Below are 22,752 nucleotides of genomic sequence, written 5' to 3'. Positions count from 1 at the left end.
TCTACGCCGCCGGCAGGATAGAAATCGACTTATCGGACATTTTCAGTATCAGTATTATAAACAAATGGATTATTTTATCGCCGCAAGTCTGTTATAAGATGAGTCAGGACGCTGTCGGGTTTCTGTGTGTAGAGTATCGTGACTCTGTGTTTAGCTGCTGCTGAGCAGGGTGTTGGAAAATGGGGAGGGGTGTGAGCCCCCTGCTGGCCAAACCATTCACATCGTATTCACATTCACAGCGTATTTTCAAAATTCTCCTCCAAACTCTACCGCTGTCCAAGCCTTGCATTCTGAAGGCAACAGAACAGCTTGAAAAACTCCTGATCTTCAGTAACATCAAACAAGCAAAGCATTCATTAGCGCTGTACCCAAGAGCACCCGGTTCCAAATTTATCCGAAGTGTCTCCTGGGAAAAGTGGTTTGGCAGAAAATGCATTGCTCTTCTCGTTTGTCAGGAAAAGCAGCAGGAAACGAAAAGAAACGCTTAATCAGGGGAAAACGCAATGCAAATAAAGTCTAATTGAAACAGCCTCGATAACTTTTCATTTTCATAAACACCTCAGCTGCGGATATAACGTACCGTCTCACAGGACGAAAAAAGCCGAAAAGCTTTGCTCGGAAATCACTCGCGCATTTTATCGCCGCGCGAGACGGAACCTATAACGAGGTCTGAACTGAACGCGTTCCGTCGTTCTTCCCTGCTTCTTCTCGTTGCCTCGTAACACGTCCGGGGCCATCTGATAGCTTCATCTGCACCACGCTCACCTAAATCTAAAAGCTCTCCCCCTTAACCCAGAGCTCATTACAATCCAACACGATCGCTCTCGGTCCTGTCTCATTACCACACGACCTGGGAAATTACTGACCAGTTCCAAAGTGAACATTATACAAGCAGCACGGTGATGAGGCGTCGAGTTGTGTGAGCATAGTGAGGATTTAAGTCAGGGATCACGTCCTGGATGCTGCCTGAAATTATTTGGAGTAGAGACTTGCATATTGTCAGAGAAACCAAGGGGGACATAATTGCGGGCTCCCAGCTAGCAGAACCAACAAAGGGTTCATCCTATCATCAGGAGATCGCGAATCCATGGCCAGGCGTCAAGGAAGCATAATTGCTCTCTGGGTGGGAGGGAGGTCATTACCAGCACTAGCCAATCACAGGTGTCTGTGAGCTCATGTATGAGGAAGAGGGCGGACAGCTCTTTCCTTCGTGTTAACTGCACAAGTTAGTAGTTTGAAACGTCTGCGTTAGCCCTCACCTATCCTGGTCATAGAGGAGAACTGGCTGGGTGGAAATCAAATTGGGACGTGATTAAATTGGGGGAAATAAACGTCCGATACCAACATCCATAAGCCTTGTGTACGTTGTCGTGCAAGCGAATGAATGAAAGAATTCTACTTTCATTTAATTAGTAATCCACCGCCACGTCGGAGCCTGCGTTCTTCCCCTGTTTTTGTCCGACGCTGCCCTAATCACAGCTCCACCACTTCATTAGATCACCATCAATGCACTTCAAATACAAACTAATGAGGTTTTAATTACTGCTTTATACCTGAGGAGAGACAACAGCGATGGAGAGCTGATGCAAGAGAACGAACGGCCTTTCCAGTGTTACGAGACGGCTTATGTCCAGAGAGGGTTCTTTGTGTTAATCTTACAGAGATAAGTCGAAAATACAGTAGCAATTATGGCACTCGATTCGTTCCATGCGTGACTGACCAATACAGATTACTCCTGGCTAATCTAGTAACAAACATGCTCCGCGCTTAATATTCTTACTACACCATGAACAAGAGGAAGCAGCAGCTGTTTCTCATTGTACGCCACTTTAAAATCACTCAGACCACTGCTTCATTAATGTTTCAGGTCAGCATGGAATCGGTACCATTTGCCCGTGAGAGTTCAGTACGCTTGATGGAGTGCGAAAGCTGCTTTCTATCCCGAGAGTGGTCCAGAGGACTGATCACCGGTCTACATGAAAACGATGGTTCTGGGGCTCGCGTCAACCAAACCGTATCCGAAGATCACGGTGAGAAGCTCACGGAGATGGATGCCATCCCGGTGTGTGGTAAATTCTTCAAACCGTGATACTGTGTGATGATATGCACTGCATACGGGGGTGGGGGTTGGAAACAATCACGACGCAGTGAGCTATGAGTCTCATCTTTTTTGTCAGGCCTGACGAGTTAGCAGCGGTCGGGGAAAGAGCTACGCTTAATAAATCAAACCTGACAACCTGCGCACACCTTTACTCGCTTTGCACTTTTTTTTTTTTTTCCCTCGCACTTCCAGTTTTCACGACGAAAAGGACAAACAATTACAATGAAAATCTCAAATCAGTCGAATCACGGTGTGAAATTCAGCTTCGTCTCTCTTTAAGCCAAAGTCACATAAAAGCTCTAAAGTCACTTCACATAAAAGTTCTGACATAAGCCTTCAATTCTCCAGCATAGCGAGAAAAATATTGATGCAATGCTTATGATTGTCGTAAATGTTCTAATTAAGAGAACGTTCTGCTTTGTTATTGTCAGTAGAACGTTTCTGTTCATTGCACATCGAGGCTGATTAAATCCAAATAAACACGTCCATAAATAAGGCATGAAGTCGTCAGCGCAGAGCGGTTTGGGGTTTGAGCTGTTTGGGGAACATAATTGCATTTAAATTGGAGCGAAAGAATCATTTTACGCATCCTTCTGAAAACTTCTTAAAGCCAAATATAAACAGTTGAGTGTTTGATATTCTGAGACAAGTCCTTATTTATATACAGACAACCAATTAAACACGCTGGCAGTGATTATAACGTACAAACCGCTACCATGACAAAAACTGTGTGAGAGATAATGATGTTACTCTGATAGTCACAGCAAATGACGTTATTATTATTATTAATAATAATAATAATATTATTAATAATATTATTATTAGCGGCTGAGCACCAAAATTGCAAGGCACCTAGGTTTTTTTTTTTGTTTGTTTTGTTTTTACAGATTCTGCTTATTATTATTATTATGGCAACCCATAGAACCATGTGGTAAAAAGTTGTCAAATTTGGTGCACAGCTTCAGAACACATTCACCTACGAATGCACCAAACCTAGGCCTCAAGCTCCCAAAGCTCTAGTGCCACCAACAGGTCAAATTTTGGCCAAATTTCAAAGAACGTTTATGCCCGTACCTTTTGAACCGTGTGGGCAAAATTTCAATTTAATATAGTGTCTCTAGTTTCCTTGCATCATGCTGAGTTGACACAATGATGTCAATTTCCACCTAACTAGATCTTGGATTTTGTTTAAAAACAAATCCGCCAGTGAAGTCACCAATCAGGACGTGACGCCGTCTCGTTAATGACTTTACGTACTGTATTGTCATGAAATTTGGTACGTGTCTTCGGGACTATGACCTCAAAATATTTCACGACAGTGCTACCTACAGGTCAAAATTTACAACGACATGTAGAAAATACTTGAAACTAGTCAGTGTTGTCGCTACTCCTCCGACGAATTACACCCAAAAATCATCAAATTTCATGACAGCACCACTTACTGGTCAAAAGTTACAATAACATGCCAAAAACTGTTCCCTCCAAGTGCCATTTTTGCTACTCCTGCTCCAAATTTTGTCCAATATTCACCAAATTTGGCACACATCATCTTGAGACCTGTCTAAACAAAAGTTAACAAAGGAACTCTGATATTCCAAACCGTCCTCCTATAATGGACTGGCAAATGCGTGAAACTACAAATCATTCTTGAATCCCTTTGCCTATAGTTATGGCTCTGCTTTCCTGCTATTCCTTGTGCAACAATTGTAGCGTGTTTGTGAGGGTGCTTGGCCCCGAAAATGCTGCTTGCAGCTTTAATTATTATTATTATGCTTGTACATAATTTCCACAGTTTCCTCTACAGAAAATGTTGCTTATTAAAGATTTTAAGTAAGCTTTATTCCCGCACTCCGCTGTGGCTGGAGTTTATTGACAGCCCACTGAGACTAAGCACTTAAAAATGTCAGGGTTTCAACTTCTCAGTGACCAACTTGTCCAACCTCTGTTTTAAAGGTCGGCATGGCACCTCATAGATCTCCCACAGTGCTTCAAATGATGACTGACACGCTCGGAGCTCGATGGTGTGTTTACGGAAAAATCAAAGGATACACTGCTGAACCGAGAAGAAGAAGAATGACAAAGGTTCAGGAGATAAACGACTCACTGCAGCAACTCCACTTAAAAAAATAAAACACAATAGTCAAATTTATTCACAATAATCAGACAAATCCATGCGCACTACTGTCCGAAATTCTAAATTGCACCCCTTGAGAAAATCAATGAAACCTCTGCCACTGTTTCTGATCTGGAGAAATTATCACAGCGGTGCGAGGAGAGATGGCTCGCCATTTTGTCCCGAGTCGACTGGTTTTTAACAACAACAACAACAAAAAGCAAGCACAGGACAGGTAAATTATAAATGGACAGAAACTCAATAGTGCTCTGCGTTAGGGATGGGCGGTATCTTATCGTTTGCGATATACAGGAAGAAATTCTCCTCATAATAAGAATTAGTCTTCCCACGATAGAGCCGAGTTGATGACGTATTTCTGCGTGCGACGGTCTGCGACCCATTCGCAGCTCAACGACGGGCTACCTCTACGATCTGGAACTGGCTCGTTTACAGAAAATCAGATGTGCCGCAAAGACCGTTACAAGGGTGGAAACACTTCCAGTTTGTCCCACCATCTGAAACACAAACCCGAGTATGGAGAAAGTCTGAAGATGCGCGAGGAGACAGAGACACCGATGTCAAGCAGGCCTAAAGTTAAGAAAATTCCTACTTGCTAATTGCATTCCTTATGAGAAGCGAAGTAAACGATGGGCCGAATCGACAGAGGCGGTGGCGTTTTATTTGGCAAAAGACATGTTGCCGTTCCGAACTGCCAAGAAGTAAATATTCAGGAGAACGATCCATGAACTGGAGGCAAGATATCAACATGTCTTCGAGGAAGTATTTCGCTTTGGTAGGTTACAAACAACTCTGTCTACAGTGGAGTTTTATACCTCCGGTACAGACATGTGGAGTAGCCGAGTGACTGAGCCATATGTTAGCCTCATGGTCCACTACGTAACGAGTTTGAACAGCTGTTGTGTCCAGACAAATCTTTTTTTTTTTCCCAAATGACCACACGGGTAGAACAGATTGCGATTCCCATTCAAAAATGGGATTTAGACGAGGAGAAACAGGTGTGCCTGACAACAGACAGTGGAGCTTATATAGTAAAAGCAGTCACTCTGAACATGTCTTTGCTTTAGCCATTGGCTACACATTGCCATTGGGAAGCTTACTCTTTCTCTCTTAGTGTCAGTGTATTTTCTGCATGCACGCTGAGCAAACGTGAGCTTCACAAGCAGAATCTTTACCGCATTGAAAAATGCCTTTCTTACTCAATATTTACGTCTCGTTTTAATTTACTAGCAAAATTATCTGCCGATGAGGTAAGAAAAATAATCTTGTTTTCCATTTGAATAAGATCATCTTCCTTACCTCATTAGCAGATCATTTTGCTTGTTTTAAGTTCAAAAACTCAACTTTTCAGAAAACAAGATATAATATCTTACGTAATTTGACTTATCTAATAAACGCTTCCTGATCTAAGAATTTTTTTTAGATATATTCGGACTGGAAACAAGACCAAAATACTAATCAAAAGTTTGTGTCTCTGAGGCTCTCAAGACTGCATGCAGCCATCACTTGTGGCGAAAAATAGTGGTGAATGGTATATATTTATTGTCACCGATATCGTTATATTCTTTGTGATATAGTTTTAAGTCCATAAGCCCATATCGCCCAACCTTACCATGCACCCCCTGTTCATAATAAGGAAGACCTGCTCATAAAGAAGAGCCTGCGGAATGGGAGAAATTTCCCGGGACAACCGGTAACTGTTTCATCCAGCGTGAAATATGAATCAGCTCGTAAAACGAACGAATCATTCGGTGCTGGTGAAACGCCGCGCTGTAAACGATCCGAGCGATCGCTGAGCAATCAGAAATACCGCATGACCTTCAAAGTCCTTCCGTTCGAAATCATCTTTTGTCTAGGCAAGCTCTTTTTCATTTCGTTTCAAAGGAATAAAACTCATCAGGACGCGCCGTTACGGGGAAATAATAAACGACGAGGTGGTGCGATGAAGCGGGGTAACTGTGACCACGCACCGAAGAGGATTATTTTCCTATCACAGCGTTTTATTCCACTTACGTTTTATATCCAATCGTCAACGATCGCGTTGTTTTGGGAATTCAACTTAAAGCGCAAAGTAAAGAGTAAAACTCTTCCCGATGTCGGAAAAATGACGGCGTTACCCGTGACAGTTACGAAGTGCTAACACTGGAGACTCCTTCCATAAACATTAAATAAACATAATCTCCTTACTGAAAATTTCACATCAGCAGTTAAATGGGTCTGGGTAAGTTGTTACTATAGAAACAATAAACACGCTAGTTTTTTTTTTTCTTCATAATGAAATATTAATACATTACGTTGCATTAATAAACATGCAGCTTGTTAAGAAATAGTTTATTACCAAACTTTAACGTATTCATTAATGAAACTTCCATATCGATTCACTTTATAGGATCATTAACAGATATTATAATAATCGTTAAATACAGTGCTATAAATAGTTTATTACTGAACCGTACAGTGTTACCTTTATTATTATTATTGATATAATTTCTGTAACATTTTCATCAAATTACAGCGCCAGAGCTTGCTTGCTATTCACAACCAATTTAAGACATTAGCTTCCTGCACATTTTTGTCACATTATGGGAACGTGTATAATAGCGCTAGCCTGATTAGCATAAATATCCTAATCTTATAAAAGCGAAGCCTCTCAGACAAACTTGCATTGAGACACGAGTGGAGAGCTGGGAGATTTAATAAAAAATAAAAAAAGTGTGTGTTTTTTTTTTTTTTTATAAAAACTCCCCGCATCATAAAAAGGTTTTCAGAAGCTCGGCTTATTAAAACCATTACACCGCTACGGAATAACGAGGATACGAGATTGGGGTGGGATTTCTGTACGTCTGTCTATTGAAGTTCAGTTCTTTTCATTTACACTTTCAAAAACACCATCAGAAGATGGCTTATGAAGGAGAAAAAAAATGTGTGGGGGGGAGAGAAGGAAAAAGCCTTCTTCATTAAAGCGTGTTGAAGCATTGTCGTCTAAAAGAAGACATCAGACTGGGTTTTAAGCAGCGCTCATGACATGGTGTCGATTTTTGATGAGCTTGTTAACAGAAGCGACACGACAACAAAGCCGCGCCTCGGCTTCTACACGGGAGATGTCGCGATGACGGGTGGAACTCTTTGACGTTGTCTTTAGTTTTGTAAATATTCAATTGTCTAACGATGCGGAGGAGTTGTTCGCGTTTATTTCCATGTGGTTATTCCATGTGGTTATGTGGTTACACTTCATGATGCATTGTGACGAAGAGACGTTGACTCTACTCTGTGTGTGAACTTTTTTTTCTTTCTTTTTAAATAAAAAGAATATTTCCAGTCTCTTGGAGTCGTTCTGCCGTGAATTACTCGCGTCTGACATTCAAATGGACAAGGTCACTATTAGCCAGCTGGCACTAGATCAGCTAACATTTAAATGCCAGGATGCTGTGACGTGATTTTTTTTTTTTCCCCATTATTTATTTATTTTTTAAATGAGAGCACATTCACACGCTAGTTAGCATTCTTAGACGGTACATTTCTATCTACAACACATTAACCAAATCAGTTTATGGATTATATGTTCTACCTCTTCATTACAGATCTTGCTTAAGTAAAGCCGAAGTGATGATATCTGTTAGAAAATCTTGTTAACCCTTTACTGCACTGTGTTGCCATATTACAATAATTCACTTATCTCCAATTTTTGGATAATTGGCAATAATATGAATTTACTGTTTTCCCACGTAACTGGAAAAAAAAGGGGGGGGGGGCTTTAACTTTGACATGGTAAAAAATCAAACGCCATGTCACATGACTAGGAAGTGTTGCTTGTACTTCCTTTTCTGCAATCGCATGGCACGTGTGAAGATGTCATCAATAGAAGAGAGGGCTCTCAAAAGTTCAATATTTACCCAATGCACCTATTTGAGAGAAGTTAAAATTTGTTTTTTTTTTTTTTTTTGTCCCTGAAACAAGTTGATATATTTTGCGTATTCTGTTAAATGGTGACGTGGAATTGTTGCCATACGGCAACAAGATGCTGCAATGGAACTGTAGTATGCGCGTTCATTAATTCCAACAGGCCTACACAGGAGGAAAAAAAAAAAAACGATTTTATACATGCTTTCACATTCAAAGTAAGAAAAAAAAAAAAAACTGTTGTAGTTTCAGACATTTTGCACAAAAAATTCATTTTTGGCCCACTTTTAAATTAACGCCATCTTGATAAAAATGACTAAATTATTTTTAAAAAATATATACCAGAGCTACTTCCAGAGTCGTAAATCTAATCTAAACGGAGGCCTCGCTTGAATTTGAGACATCACTGGGGAAATTATCTCGGCACAGAGAGCAGGACTGAATGAAACCGAGCCGTTAATGCAAAGCCATAAAAATAAAATAAATAAATAAATAAATACTCCACAGGACATGATGTAAATCTCAATCTCTTAACGTGTATGATTCTGATTTACACGCACTGAAGGAGGCGGCTCGGGTCGGGGGGGGGGGCGGGGGTGGGGGATGGGAAGGGGGATGATCGACACGTCGCACGTCTATGTTCATTTTATGACCGTATGGCAACTTTCGGTTCTTGTCTAAGCAGAAAAAAAAAATTTTTGCTCTCTACACACCGCACATATTCGCTCAATTTTCTCTGAATTGCGGTGAAATAAAAACGACTTCATTTAATAAAGAGGTTTTGGTTGTTTTCTTTTTAAAAGGTGAGGAACGGCAGATGAGCAAATCGGCTGATGGCCTCCATCAAGATACTGAAATAAGCCCCACTGATATAAATTATATAACAAAATAAAATGCCGTGGACTTTTACTGCCATCTAGTGTGTATGCCACCGAGGAGGAAACGAACGAACGAACGAATGAATGAAGAGTGAGGGTTTTGTAGTATGGCGCACGGTCGACTGTAAAATTATTGGCACTCTGTATAACGAAGACTATTTCAAATACATAACGATGGTGCGTGTTTTGGGTTTAAACACAAAGGGACTTGCTCTTGGAAACAAAATCGGCCCGAGACTTACCGATGGCGATGTGATTTTGTTGGTGTAAGTGGATTGAGCGAAGCAGCCGGAGCGTGTACATCGCAGAGTCGCTATTATTACAGCTGTCAGCTGAGTGTGAGGCTGCGAGGAGAGAGATCAAAACAGGAACAGTTATTTACAAAGCAACTTCTCCACCTCACTTTCATCGTATCTTAGCAGCCGTCGTGTAAATGAATTTATACCACAGCGCGGTTGAATTCGCCAATCCGACTGTAGTAGCAGGAGTGTGTTATTTAGGTATAATAGCACGGCTTGGACAGTACTCCGAGCTGAAAAACGTAAACAACAGGCTTATATTAATGCACTCATTCCTAGAGTATCAGCTCATTCACTAGGGGCCTGTATCATGAAGCTGGTTCAGGTGGCTAGCCAGGTAAGTATGTTTCAATTTAGTTTGTCCCAACCCTTTGTTTTAGGTACCATGAAAGTGGCTCGGCTTTTACCCGTGTTCATCTACCATAGTCACTTAGGCTCCATGGCTAACCTGCTCCGGGCCAGGTTACAGTACGTTCTAGGTAAAAGAACTCGAACCCAACTTGGACCAATCCAAGTTGAGCAAAGTGACATAAGTAACGCAACTAATTCGACTCTCCAGTATAATTCACATTTATATTAAATGGCATTACATGAATGGTGTCAAGGTTATGAGTTGTCAATCTGTTTATTCTCATTGCGAGCCTGTAAAAGTAAACGTACGCATTTACACGATCAGTAATGTTCACGAGCTTTCGCAGACGCACTGGTGTCGCTTTTTTGCGGTTTGTGCGAGTTTAAATTCCTCATATTTCCTTAAAATAATTTCTTGCACTTCAACCGGAAGTACGTACACCTGCTTAGCGAATCTCTACGTTAGAAGTGGAATAACTCGGTTCACACTGTGCCATTATACAAAAATAATACTCTGTGATTGGCCCAGCCGTATAAACACCCCACCCCTTCGTTTATTATTTTCACATAACAGCGTGGTCCATCGTTTGTTATTCCTTAAATTTGGGTAACGTGGGATTCCAAACGAAACGTATCAAGTCCTAAAAGACGAACATTTGATCAGAGTAAGGATTTCAATCGTTACGTCAGAATTAGCGCTCAATAAATTTAGAAATAACAAAAAAAGAAAAGAAAAAATAATAATAAAACCTGGAAGATCACAGGAAATCATAGGAAACCTTGGTACTGGATGATCAAGAAAAAGATTTCACAAATATACCGATCAAAAACACTGGAGAGTGCAGGAGGGTTTTGTAATATGATGCAATAATAGGCTTTTTTTTTTTTTTTTTTTTAACTAGACATGAAAGTAAACTGTAGGATTATGGACAGATTAGAGAAGAAGGACGGATTCGAGAGAAGGGAAGATGAAATGTCAAAACGACTATATATATATATAAAATACATAGCACCTTCCCTGTAAAACGTTCATATTTTTTCTAATCTATTCCTTGACATTTATTAAAATCATTCCATGTGTGGACGAGTCACGTATTATGCTGATTTGATTATTTCAGTGTAAATCCTTACTTACGTCAGACGACACACTTAACCAAAAAGGTCAGACTAACAGCGAAACCTAATCTCTTAAGTCACCTACACGCACCTCTCTTCACCTGTGCAGTGGAAAGCCACATGTAACAGCACATCATGAATAAGAAACAAAGGACTGATTTCATCAAAAGATCTCATCCATACACACTGTATCTACCACGGCTTGGAATTCATACAGAGTAAAAAAGTGTCGAATGTCCAAAAGTATCATTTATACACCATCATCCATAGAGAGAGTTGTTTTTATATGAAGGGAATAAAGCGCTTACGAGCTTCACGAGCAGATCTTCTTGGACCGTCAGACCTCCGTCTGTGCCGCAAGGTTTCGTCGTTGCTCCAAAATCAATCTGGTAGCTGAATAAAACTACAGAGAAATATTTTCCGAGTAATTTCTTTCTTTCTGTGGCTCTTCCTATGATGCGATACGGGAATGTGTCATATTTGTGTAACGTAAGCTGGAGATTTCCCATCGTCACAAGAGAAGCCAGGGAGATTTGTCTGCAAATGTCAGAAGATCTATGAAATCATTTGCTGGTGGGGAAAAACGAAAAAAAAAAAAAGCCATGGAAGAAAAATAAATAAATAAAAAAGACTGAGATGTCAAGATTACGCAGATGAGGTTTAAAACATTATGATCAAAGAACCTTAACAGTTTAATTATTAGCGTCAGGTTTCAGTCAGATTTTACAGAATACTAATCACTGGATAGAATCAAACTAATCACTGGATAATTCTGGTGGCAACTAAATTACAACCTAGAGATCGAAACCTGGGGTTCGGGTGCGAAGGCCCAGGAATAACTCCTGTAAGAAGGAGCAGGAATGTGAAAAGTGAACAGAGATTACTTGGATATTGTCAGCCGGCGTGGACAAATCGATAGGCACCTGGGAGGAGGAGAAGACGACGGAGAAGGAGAAGAGGAGGAGGAGAAGGAGGAGGAGAAGGAGAAGGAGGAGGAGGAGAAGAAGTTGAAGTTCCAGGATTGTCACACATGTGGTAGCTCAAAGTGCTGTATTAAATCAAGTAATAAAAGTAAACATTAAAAAGTAATTAAACAAGGAATAAATGCACAAGGATCAAATAAAAGACAACAGGAAAAAGTTTTTTAAAAATCTAATTTAAATAATAATAATAATAATAGGCAGCTAAAAAAATACACAAATCCCAATTTTATATATTAATTGATTAAATTCATCAATTAAAATAATAAAATAAAAAAGATAAATACTTTTTTAACAAAGATAAAAACCTTTAAAACAATTGACTTGATTTATTTATATATATATATATATATATATATATATATATATATATATATATATATATATATATATATATATATATATATGTATATATATATTTTTTTTTTTTAAGGAAACACTTTTAATTAAATGCCAAATTAAAAAGAAAGCAGATTTCGTTCTTGGGCTATGTATTTTTTTTTTTTTTAATTTTCTTTTTTTATCATTATTTCCCTGTGGATAAATAGTTTTAAAACCCAAGAAAAGAAAATGACCTATCTGGGTTTCTGAGCCAAGACATTAGTGCTTTCACTTGCTCGGTAAACTAGCTAATGAATTGATTATTAATATACTGCATCAGTATAGTTTCTTTTACTATAAAGGAGTTTCGATTTTTATTTATTTATCTATCGTTTCCTATTATAATCAACAAAAGAACTGTAAACAAGAAACTTCATCATTCTTGTTATTTAAGACAATTTGCCCATTTTGAAACACTGGTCATGACACTCCTCTTTTCCAATATAACCTGTCAGTATTTATACCCTGATTTCATCTTTACCTTTGTTTAACTAGGTGCTAAAACCCTTATTTGATTTTTTTTTTTGAGAAATAGCAGCTGGCATAATGTTGCAGGATTCATGTCCCTCTGTCAAAGATGCTGCATAAACTCATCAACCCAAACGATCCGTGACTCAAACTATCACCTTACTACCTGCGTTAGAATTTAAAAACCTCTGGGTTTTATTCATTGAGGAGACGGTGTATAAAAGGCGCTGGTGCCGCACGACAAAACAGGTACGGTGGCGAATCTCGACTTTCAACTCTTCCTCACGTTCTATAATCATGATCAAGACCAAAGGTACTGTACCTATTCTACTTTATCTTTATTCCCTAATACAGAATGAGATCTAGATACGTTTAGACGTTGCTTGATTGAACAGGAACTACCTTGTTCTGTGGTCGTTCCACAACATTAAATGCAAGTATAAATGAATAAAAATATATATATATATATATATATATATATATATATATATATATATATATATATATATATATATATAAAAAATGGTGTATAACAGGAATAAAACACTTCAGGATGTGCTGTTATGGGAAAACAATCATCTTCGGGGTGTTTCATTTCATACACTGCGTAACACTGCAGATCAGACCTGAAACAAGCTTTCCGTAATAGTATTTTTGACTTTGTGCTGCAGTTCTTCAGGCTTGGATGGGGATCTGGTTATGCGCTGTAAACGGATTACTGGGTTCAGATCTGGACTGCTCAGATCGTGATCCTACAGGATCGCGATGCTCAATTTCTGTAGAGAAACTTCTGGATCGAGCCATCCAGCATGCTGAGCTCATCTACCGCATCTCAGATGAAGCCAGGACACTGTTTGTGAGTAAATGCACCCAGGTTAAATTGAGATTTAGGATGTGAAGGAGCTCTGTGTGGGCAGAGCTTCGTAATAGCTTACGGCTATCGTTATGTTATGATATGATATGCTATGAAAGTGATGTTTTTTGAATCAAATTTCTACGAAACGTTCTTCAATACTGCCTCTCTCATAACCCTTAATAGTTCTTGAGTGTTTCCTTTTCAAAGAAAGTTCCAAGTAGAAGCATTTGAGAAAGCTCAACTTGAACCCTAAACTCAATTCAAAGAATGTGAAGAAGCCTTGCTAAGGGGGAAGTTCAGCTCTGTGTGCTGTTCACATAAACCAAAGTTCGGGAAGATCTTGATCCCAAGAGCTTGATTCCACCACTAATTTACCTCCTGATTACAATAAGGTTCGTTTTAGAGGTGCGCCTTGGGACTGGGATCTCGTAGGACCCTCAGGTCCCAACAAAAAGAGTTGAAGATGCTGAAGGTTTTTACTGGATAAAGAAAGGCCACGTAGATTAACACAACTCCTGTGTTACTAGGTCCTTGCACAGGTATATACACTGTACCATATTCATTTATTCATCCTTAGTAATGATTTATCCTGGTCCGGGTGACGCTAGTGCAAAATACTACTATGTTTATATTTTGGGAAATAGAACTAGCTCAGTTTGTTAGAAAATACCACGGGCAGACGCAATCAAAAATAATAACTGTGGGAACGGGCGAGTGTGGTCAACCTTGCAAGACTGGGAGTGCGATTCAAGAAACTGTCCCACTCCCATATGTAGTTAGCATGTTTTTATTAGTAAATGTATTAGATTTTAGATCAGAAAATTGGTTAAGCACAATCGTAGCTCAATGGTTACACTGAAAACAGAAAAGGACCCGGTGCAGAACCTTGAGGAACCTCATATTTGTCGACTGTATGTTCAGAAGAATCATTACTTATACTGACAGACTGGTGACCATTGGTTAACCAGGACCTAAAATAAGCTAGATTCTGTGTTGGTGATCAAACTCCGAGGGTTTTGATTTCAAATCCCAGGACTGCCAAAGAGCCAGACTCTTATGCAAGGCCCTTAAATCTCACCTGTTCAGATCTATGCTCAGGTTGCATTCTGCCTTTGCTAAATGTGTATCAAGTATCAACAGCTTACTGATGATTTACAGGAGGAGATGTTCATTCCTTTATCGATACCTGCTCATCAAGTCCATGGAGGCAACTCTTGCACGTCCAATCTTGTTCGTGTCCCTATATCCAAACTCGAAATTCAACAAATTTCGGTAAGTTCCACTATTTTACAAAGAGTTCTGCATTGTTTTTTTTTAGTAACCCGTCTATGAGAGACGTGAGTTATCAGACGGCGTTAAAGATGTTTTAATGGACTTGCTGAGAAAATCTGTGGGCTTTTCATTGTTGCAGGACAAATGGCTCCTCCATTCGATCTCGATACTGGTTCAGGTCTGGATCGAGCCCCTGGCCGACCTGCAGGATTCTCTCGACATGTACGACAACGTCCCCAGCTCCCTAATCAGCAAGACCAGGTGGATGTCCACCAAGCTGATGAACCTTAAGCAAGGAGTGCTTGTCCTTATGAGTAAGGTACGTTCAAGGAACCTGGGGATGTTTTCCCTGAGGTCCCAAAGCACCCTTTGATCAAATGTAACCCAAAGCAGCTGAAGTTCTGCATTCTTTAACCGTTTCACTTGTGTGCACAGATGCTGGATGAAGGAAGTGTGGAGCTGGAAAATAACGAGAGTGTGTTGCGCCACATCGTTGCTCCTGCCATGGCAGAGCATGTGCTGAGGGACTACGCTGTGTTGTCCTGCTTCAAAAAGGACGCTCACAAGATGGAGACATTTCTAAAACTGCTTAGATGCCGCCAAACAGATAACCCGACCTGCTCCCTTTTCTAGCCACGTGAAAAGGTCTACGGTGGGATTTCCAGGCAATGGAATTTCACATATAAAAGATAAATATTCTGGAAATAAGTCTGGAAAAATCCTATACATGCACAATAAAGACCATACATCTTTTCTGCAAATTTATTTTAGAATGAATGCGTGTCTTTGTTTGTTTGCTTTACTATTCCTGCCCTAATGACCGAAAGTCTCTGAAGCCACGTCAACGACTTCATGTTTCTCCATCACGTGAATTTATTCGCAGTTAAAATAGGATGGTTTCCACTTAAACAATTGTATTTGAAGGCAATTTTCCCACTAGTAATGATCAAGTGGGAGAAAACTTTCAGTGAAGTGGCATTCATGTTGATTTGCAGCCGATCGAGTCAAAACGAGCCAGTTACTTGCAAAAGAAAAAAAAAAAAGCCAAGAAGTAAAACACTGAATATAAAATCCATTTCAAGGAAGTAACTTTTTAAGTAAAGACAACTGAAACATTTAATTAGGAAAATACACAACCTTCAAAAAGTGGGATTTGGGGCACCTGTAAGTCTTTAACGTTAAAGAAAATGATTTGAAATCCAACATTTTTAACATTAAGTTACAATGGAAAGTCAGTGGATTAGTTAGATATATTTTTATGTGTCAAGATTTGCTAACTACACTGCGGTTCCTTAACCCTGGTCCTGGAGAGGTCCCTGTCCAGCACATTTTAGCGTTTTCCCTGCTCTAACACACCCAGTTCAACTCATCAGCTAATGAACAGCCCTTCCTGAAACGGGTGTGTTAGAGCTGGGAAAGCACATAAATGTGCAGGACAGGGGGTTCTCCATGTTCTCCATGGAGCGTATCTACGTCACATTTGCATGTTGTCCACCAAATCTTCCGTAGTAACTACCTCAAACCCAGGGTTGTCAATGCCTTGCTGTCCACACTGGTGAAGTCCAACATCTTTGTTCAGGTCATTTAGATAGCAGCTGGGGCAGTGAGGCGTGGGTACTGGAATGGTTTTGGAGAAATTAGAGAAGTCGACACGGTATTTGCCCCCTTTGGTTCGGGAGATGATGGGCAGGAAACAGAAACCCCACTGGATCTCACATGGGATGTAGGATGTGCGTACCTGGCATGAGGAACTTGTGGATTCAGCCATGCCCTCCAAGAAGACCACCAGCTCAATGTCCTGCTGCTGAACTGTATCAGCAGTCATCTCTGAAAAAGGACTAGAACTGTCAATTACATGGTACAGCGTCAGCGGACAGACGAAGAAGAGGTTGTCCTTGCCAGCGTCCACCAGGAAGTCAACATTGACCTGGTCCAGGATGATGGGCTCTCCTTCCAGAGTGACACTGGTTTTCAAGAGCTTGCCGTAAATATGGCTGCCTATGAGCAGCGTCTTCCGAAGATTGGCGACTCTGATCTGCAAGCACAGGCTTTCGTTTTTCATACAGATCACAGCCGTGTCACTAAAGGTTACGGTCTTGGCTCGATTTTTCGGGAGGGAGATTTTGGCCAGAATCAGGCCGCACATGAAGCAGTTTATAATGGCACCCATTAGAGACTGGACGACGAGAAGGGCTACCGTCTCGGCACAGTGACCCGTCAAAGCTCGTCCGCCGTATCCAATGGTCGTCTGTGTCTCTAAGGAATAAAGAAAGGCACTTGTGAGACCGTTTATGTTTTCGATGCACTTTAAATGGCCATCATGAACGTTCTTTTCCTCCAGGTCCCCGTTGCTTTTTGCAATGAAGTACCACAGCAGACCGAAGACGAACCAGCTCCCAGTGAACGCAGCGACAAAAGAAAGTATAACAAAACGCCAACGGATCTCAACAAAGGTGGTCCAAAAGTCCATCAGGTAAGCGAAATGGCTATGATACGCAACATTGCCAAATTCAATGTTACAATGGCCGTCCTTGGTCACGAGCCGTGTCCGCCGAATCCTGCGTTCCGTTAGGTGATTATGAACCTCCTTACGGATGAACTGCAACATTCCTTCGTTGGGGGGGAAATAAAAAGAAAGCAAAACTTTTCAACATGGAAAAAAAGGTAGCTGCATTCTGCCATGATTCGATAGTCCTGTATTTGGAACTAGATGTTATGCAACAAATGAATAAAAACCAGTTATAAGCTACTCTAAACAAGCTAAAGTGAGATTACTTTACTCTGATGGGATGAACCATGCGTCAAAGAGTCTGAATCAACAGAACTCGTTTTAATCATATCCATTGCCGAGATCCTACCAGTCACTCAACACCAGCAACCAGCGTGATTAGTGACATACAGTGGAAAAATTCGCCAACAATATAAATATAAAAAAACAAAACATAACTTACCTCCACTCACACAGAGGTTAGCAGCAAATCTACCAAAGCACTATTAATGAACTACTTTTAAAAGCGTTAAAACAAAATGCGAGAGGCAAGATGAAACTTCTGTCCACTTCTCCGTCCAGCAAAACACCGTCGGGGTGCCTCGAAAAACATAATCCGCATTGAAATGCCCTAATCCCAGGCACATGCCACAGTTGACAAAGAGGAAAAGTGGTTCAAAACATTTTAGATGCATACATTATCTTACAAATCAGCAAAAAAACAAAAACAAAACACAATTACATACCATTATGGTACCCTGATATGACTGAAAATTAAATTGTCCTGTTTTAGGGTGTTCTTGGACTTCATTTTTTTTTTTTTTCCTGACCTTACCTCACCCATCTGATGAGGAGAAAAAAAACAAAAAAAAAAACCTACAAAGAGCCTCCCCAGCGCTTGGATTTTACCCTCGAGGGGCCTAAAACTTCACAAAGCAATCCTTCAATCACACTTGCCTTTATTCTCTGAACCCTCTCTCATGTCCATGCTCTCAGAGTGTTAGAAAATTCCATACAGCTACCAAAATAAAATCGGTTATAGACAAAGTACTACATACAGTGCCTCGCATAGGTATTTACTCCACTTAAAAACTTTTCCACATTCCATAGTGTTGTATCTTAATTGGGACTATATGTCATGAATCTGCACAAAATAGCTTATAATACTGACAGGAGTGAAACTACAAGAACCTGGACACAATCCAGACGAATGAAGTATAGAATTATGAGCAGCCATCTTGTGGAGAAAATTAAGCACTAAATGAGGTTATTTTCTACCTGGACAGTTACAACTGAACCGAGAAGAAAAAAATAAATCACAGTCAGGTCAAATCATTGTGATAGGGCAAAAAAAGTGGGGAACCGTGTTTGAAAAATCGATTGATGACAATAAATAAATAAATAAATACCAGTTCTAAGTAATGTATTATCCATCCATTTTCTATACCGCTTATCCGACAGGGTCGTGGGAAACCTGGAGCCTATCCCAGGGAGCATTGGGCACAAGGCGGGGCACACCCTGGACAGGGTGCCAATCCATCACAGGACACAATCACATACACACTCACACACCCATTCATACAGTACGGACACTTTGGACATGCCAATCAGTCTACCATGCATGTCTTTGGACTGGCGGAGGAAACCCCCGCAGCACGGTGAGAACATGCAAACTCCGCCCACACAGGGCTGCGGCGGGAATCGAACCCTCACCTCTGGAGGCATGAGGCGAACGTGCAAACCACTAAACCACCGTGCTCTCTACTTATGCCTTATCCCAAGTGGAAATGAAGTAAAAGTGGACTGGATTAGAAACTAAATAGCTAAAATGCTTCAAGGACAATGCCATAATTATCCCAGCTGCCATGTGTCACAGGAAACAATCCCTGATAGCCGATGCCCATCGATGCCCATCCAACGAAACACTCGTACTGTACTCGTCAGCCAGAAAACAAGACGCCACGAGTACAAACTGCTGGGGAAATGAATAAATCTAACCAGGACCGTCATCGCACTACAGTACAGGACTGAAAATGTTTATCAACTGCCCAGAAAAACAACTACAAGGTATTATAATTATAATCATTTTCCAAATCACACTCAAACACAAAGATACGCCTAAAACCCAGACGCTATTATCTGATTATACTAGAAATCAGATTCATAACTGTTTTTCTTCATTTTATGGAGCTGTTAAGAGTTTTTTGAGAGTGTGTGTGTGTGTGTGTGTAAAAGGTTTTAACTAAATCTTCTCAAAAGAGGCCACGACTTTTACAGAGGCCCCTCGGCTTTGCAACTAAATGAATTTTCACAGCGTGCTACCACGGGGACTACCACCCTGTGCTAAAAGACCGATAAAACTACCAGACACTACAAAGCTGTTTTCTTTCTATCTAGGGATCCCGTTGAAGCCGGCTTGAGGAAAAAAAATACAGAGAAGAGCAAAATCATACAGAAGATGGGGGGGGAAAAAATAATAAAATAATCATCGATTATTATGAATAAGTTCCATTTAAAAAGCAGTGTTCATCCACCGAACCAATGCGATTGTGTTTGAAGTCTCAGAGCACAGCACTGTTAATGATGATGAAATATTTTATTTTTTGGGTTTAATATAAAAAAAAAAAAACACACACATACATCAAAGGTTACATTACATACATGTGTGGAAATACAAGATCGAGACAAATCGGAGACTCTGTCAGGCTTACAGTAATCGCTCTTCACACTTCATTCACGCACACACACACACACGTTTTAAAACACGGAATAGTCTAGACTCTCCCTGCTTCTTTGAACTTGGTCAGCAGCGTGTCGTCCGCCCGTATCGGGAAGGTCAGCGTGTGTTTGCGGTAGTACTCGGGTTCGTCCTGCAGGTTCTGGATGACGTCGGCGAGCAGGTGCGCTCTCTCCACGCCGCACCCCGGAGCTTCGTAATCCAGCGAAATGAAGTGCACGTGGAGGTGGTAGTAGGACGGCTGGTAGTGCAGCATGACTCGCAGTTTAGACGCCGGGACGCTGTAGCGCTTCATGATGGCTTCCTGTTAGGAGTCAGGGTGCATTTCAAACGTTTTCTTACCACGAGCGAGAGCCGTATTCCACAACACGGAGAGTAAATTCATAACCAAAAAAAACACACACACACACACGTACGTGTGGGTTTTTTCCCCTTCCTGCAGATCAACATAAGCCAAGCTCAAAAAAAAAAACAATACTCGCTTAACATTTAACCTAAAGAAAGTAAAATTCATCATCATGATCTTTTAAAACCATTTATTTATTTATTTATTTATTGCATATGAAGTCTTTCGCACTTACCAGTCCTTTCTCGCGGACGTTTCTCAGTAAAGGAAGATGATCAGGCGTGAGATCTCTCAAACTCTTTACGTCCTTCCGATGTACGATCGCGATCAGGTACAGGTCGTCGAGCTGAAACGGCGGGAACAAAGCTTCACAACTGAATCCCGATATTAAACTTCTTCTGTTTCACCAAACGACCCTCTTTAACGTTAACCGTGCCATCGGCTACACTGTTCGGCGATCCGGTGACGCGATAACGCCCCAAGATACGTGGTCAAGCTCGGACACTAATATAGCCAGGATGTTCGTGATTCACAGTTTATGTCGGGTTTGTACATAAAGTATTACGGAAAACGTAATTCCGGGTTCGGATTTTAACTTACGCAAAACACCTCCATTTAAAATGATAACGTACAATAGAACTATTTCGCTGTGATATAATCATGGAGTCGATATTTAGCAGAATAATCATTTTGATGTTCAGACGTTCACAAACCTGCTTCTGGTCCCATTTGAAATCTGGCAGCAGGACGAACCCGACTCGCGGGTCTGGATCTTCGAAAACGATCCGATCGGCCTCCGCTTTCTTTTCCAAGATGTTGTAAACCCACTGCAGGAGAAAACCAAGCGTGTCTTTATCGCCGTCGACGTTATAAAACACAGTCCTTACGCTAAATAACGCTCGTCCGTGACTCAACAACAAAATACGTAACTCAGGACTTTCGCATCAAGTAGGAGGAGCTTCTCAGGAGGTTACAAGCTCAATGGTGGGCCATGAATCCAAACACAAAACATTTTCAAGAGCTGAAAAGGCGAGGCAAGCCGGACCTTACATAAGCAAGGAGTGGTACACGGACGAGACCTACCTGCAAACTGAAGCTCTGGCTGTTTATGTACGGAAGTGTGATGGACTGATAGTCTTCCTCAGTCTCCTCAACGAGGAACGTCTCCTGACGCAGATACTTCTTCACGTGTTTCTCCGTTGCTGGGCAGATCACAGTGGTCTTAATTCCTGCAGGTGAGACACAATCAATTCAAAACCATCCGCTGTTTTATCTCACGCAAGATCTACGTCATGGCACACATTTACAGCGGAAAATACGTCGTAAAAAGCTCGAATTCAGATCCGATCCCGAGTTTACACAGAGTCGGACGGGTGCGTGTCTGTCTGCCGATATCTAGGTTTCTTACCGTTGAGGTGCGGTGGTGGTCGGAGCTGGTAAGTGCTGTAGATGTCGTTCCTCATCTCCAGCATCTGCGTGCTGTTCTTCAACATCTCCTGAAGGACATCTTGGGTGATGGGTGTTTTCTCCAGGATGATAACGGCCTCCTGGTCATCGAGCTAAAGAGAAGCAAGGACGTACAGGTGGTGAAAAAAGGAAACTAAATCGAAAAATAAAAATAACTCATCTTGACTTGTATAAGGGAAACAAATACAAAGTGGGAGAAGTGATGGGAAAGCCTGTTTTGCATTCAATAAAAACAATATTCCTTAGAGTTTGGCTTAATTCAAAACTCTTGAGATCTTTGCATCTGAAAAACTAACTTAAAATAAATACAGCATCAATGTAACCCAATTGAAAATTAAAAAAAAAAAAAATCCTGAAACTTCGTTCTAAAATCGGCTGAATCCTAAACGGCTCATTATCAGAGATATAGCGCACTATGAAGGGCTAAACTCAAGCACGAAGTAAAGCACTAAGTAGTGCACTAATAAAGGGGGCGAACAGCCGTTTGAGATGCAACCCGAGCTAACAGATTTCTCGCGACTTCTCACTTTGTACCTTTCCGTGTACGAAAATGTTTTTCTCTCTGGCAGATTCGCGAAGGATCCGTCCCACTTCAAAGCCCGAAATGGACCTCTCTGCCGTGTGCTCGCCATCATTTCCAGCATCGTTTCCATCAGTTTTGAGTCGCTTTGCTTCGTTCTGTGGGTCGGAGCCGCCGCCATTTTGAGACGCCGCCATTTTGCTCACGTGACCGAAAGGACCAATGGCGCTGTATTATGTACAGTACGTACATAAAAAATATTTAAGAGGAAAAATATTTATATATATTATCTTAAGTTGAGAAGTATAAAAAAGTACACTATTTAAAAAAACAGTACATTAATTAGACAAACAAAATAAGTACAACAATTAAGCCATACTTCCCGTCTTTGTTTCCTGAATGGTGTTGTGAAAAATGTATATTAGTACACATTCCCACTTTATTTTTTTCTGATTTGTGTA

The 22,752-nt window shown here is 40.7% G+C and overlaps 3 protein-coding genes across 3 annotated transcripts; 1 reads left to right on the top strand and 2 right to left on the bottom strand.

Moving 5' to 3' along the window:
• The first annotated feature begins 12,870 nt into the window (after positions 1-12,870).
• On the top strand, positions 12,871-15,450 carry smtlb (somatolactin beta). The gene is made up of 5 exons (XM_053644904.1): positions 12,871-12,918; positions 13,277-13,461; positions 14,620-14,733; positions 14,873-15,052; positions 15,169-15,450. Exons 1-5 carry the CDS (start codon positions 12,903-12,905, stop codon positions 15,364-15,366), a joined length of 693 nt encoding a protein of 230 aa, XP_053500879.1. The 5' UTR covers positions 12,871-12,902; the 3' UTR covers positions 15,367-15,450.
• Positions 15,364-19,693, bottom strand: kcnj1b (potassium inwardly rectifying channel subfamily J member 1b). Its single transcript, XM_053644900.1, has one exon. The coding sequence runs from the start codon at positions 17,339-17,341 to the stop codon at positions 16,208-16,210; it is 1,134 nt and encodes a 377-aa protein (XP_053500875.1). The 5' UTR covers positions 17,342-19,693; the 3' UTR covers positions 15,364-16,207.
• Positions 19,694-19,798: 105 nt separating this feature from the next.
• Positions 19,799-22,513, bottom strand: dcps (decapping enzyme, scavenger). The gene is made up of 6 exons (XM_053644902.1): positions 22,306-22,513; positions 21,713-21,863; positions 21,388-21,533; positions 21,018-21,131; positions 20,540-20,650; positions 19,799-20,262 (listed from the first exon to the last, which is right to left on the bottom strand). The coding sequence occupies exons 1-6, from the start codon at positions 22,486-22,488 to the stop codon at positions 19,996-19,998; spliced, it is 972 nt and encodes a 323-aa protein (XP_053500877.1). The 5' UTR covers positions 22,489-22,513; the 3' UTR covers positions 19,799-19,995.
• Positions 22,514-22,752: the final 239 nt, after the last annotated feature.

The sequence above is a fragment of the Ictalurus furcatus genome, chromosome 16 (assembly GCF_023375685.1).
Source record: "Ictalurus furcatus strain D&B chromosome 16, Billie_1.0, whole genome shotgun sequence".
Classification (NCBI taxonomy): domain Eukaryota; kingdom Metazoa; phylum Chordata; class Actinopteri; order Siluriformes; family Ictaluridae; genus Ictalurus; species Ictalurus furcatus.
The sequence above is the reverse complement of the archived record's forward strand: the minus strand, read 5'-3'. Positions and strand labels throughout refer to the sequence as shown.

Bases quoted from the DNA above. Each gene is read 5' to 3' on its own strand.
- smtlb (XM_053644904.1), top strand. The intron at 13,462-14,619 runs GTGAGTAAATGC...GATGATTTACAG, and splicing joins ATGAAGCCAGGACACTGTTT to GAGGAGATGTTCATTCCTTT. The intron at 14,734-14,872 runs GTAAGTTCCACT...TCATTGTTGCAG, and splicing joins TCGAAATTCAACAAATTTCG to GACAAATGGCTCCTCCATTC.
- dcps (XM_053644902.1), bottom strand. From the start codon at position 22,488: ATGGCGGCGTCTCAAAATGGCGGCGGCTCCGACCCACAGAACGAAGCA. The intron at 21,534-21,712 runs GTAAGAAACCTA...TCTCACCTGCAG, and splicing joins ACCACCACCGCACCTCAACG to GAATTAAGACCACTGTGATC. The intron at 21,132-21,387 runs GTAGGTCTCGTC...TTTCTCCTGCAG, and splicing joins GCCAGAGCTTCAGTTTGCAG to TGGGTTTACAACATCTTGGA.
- kcnj1b (XM_053644900.1), bottom strand. From the start codon at position 17,341: ATGTTGCAGTTCATCCGTAAGGAGGTTCATAATCACCTAACGGAACGC.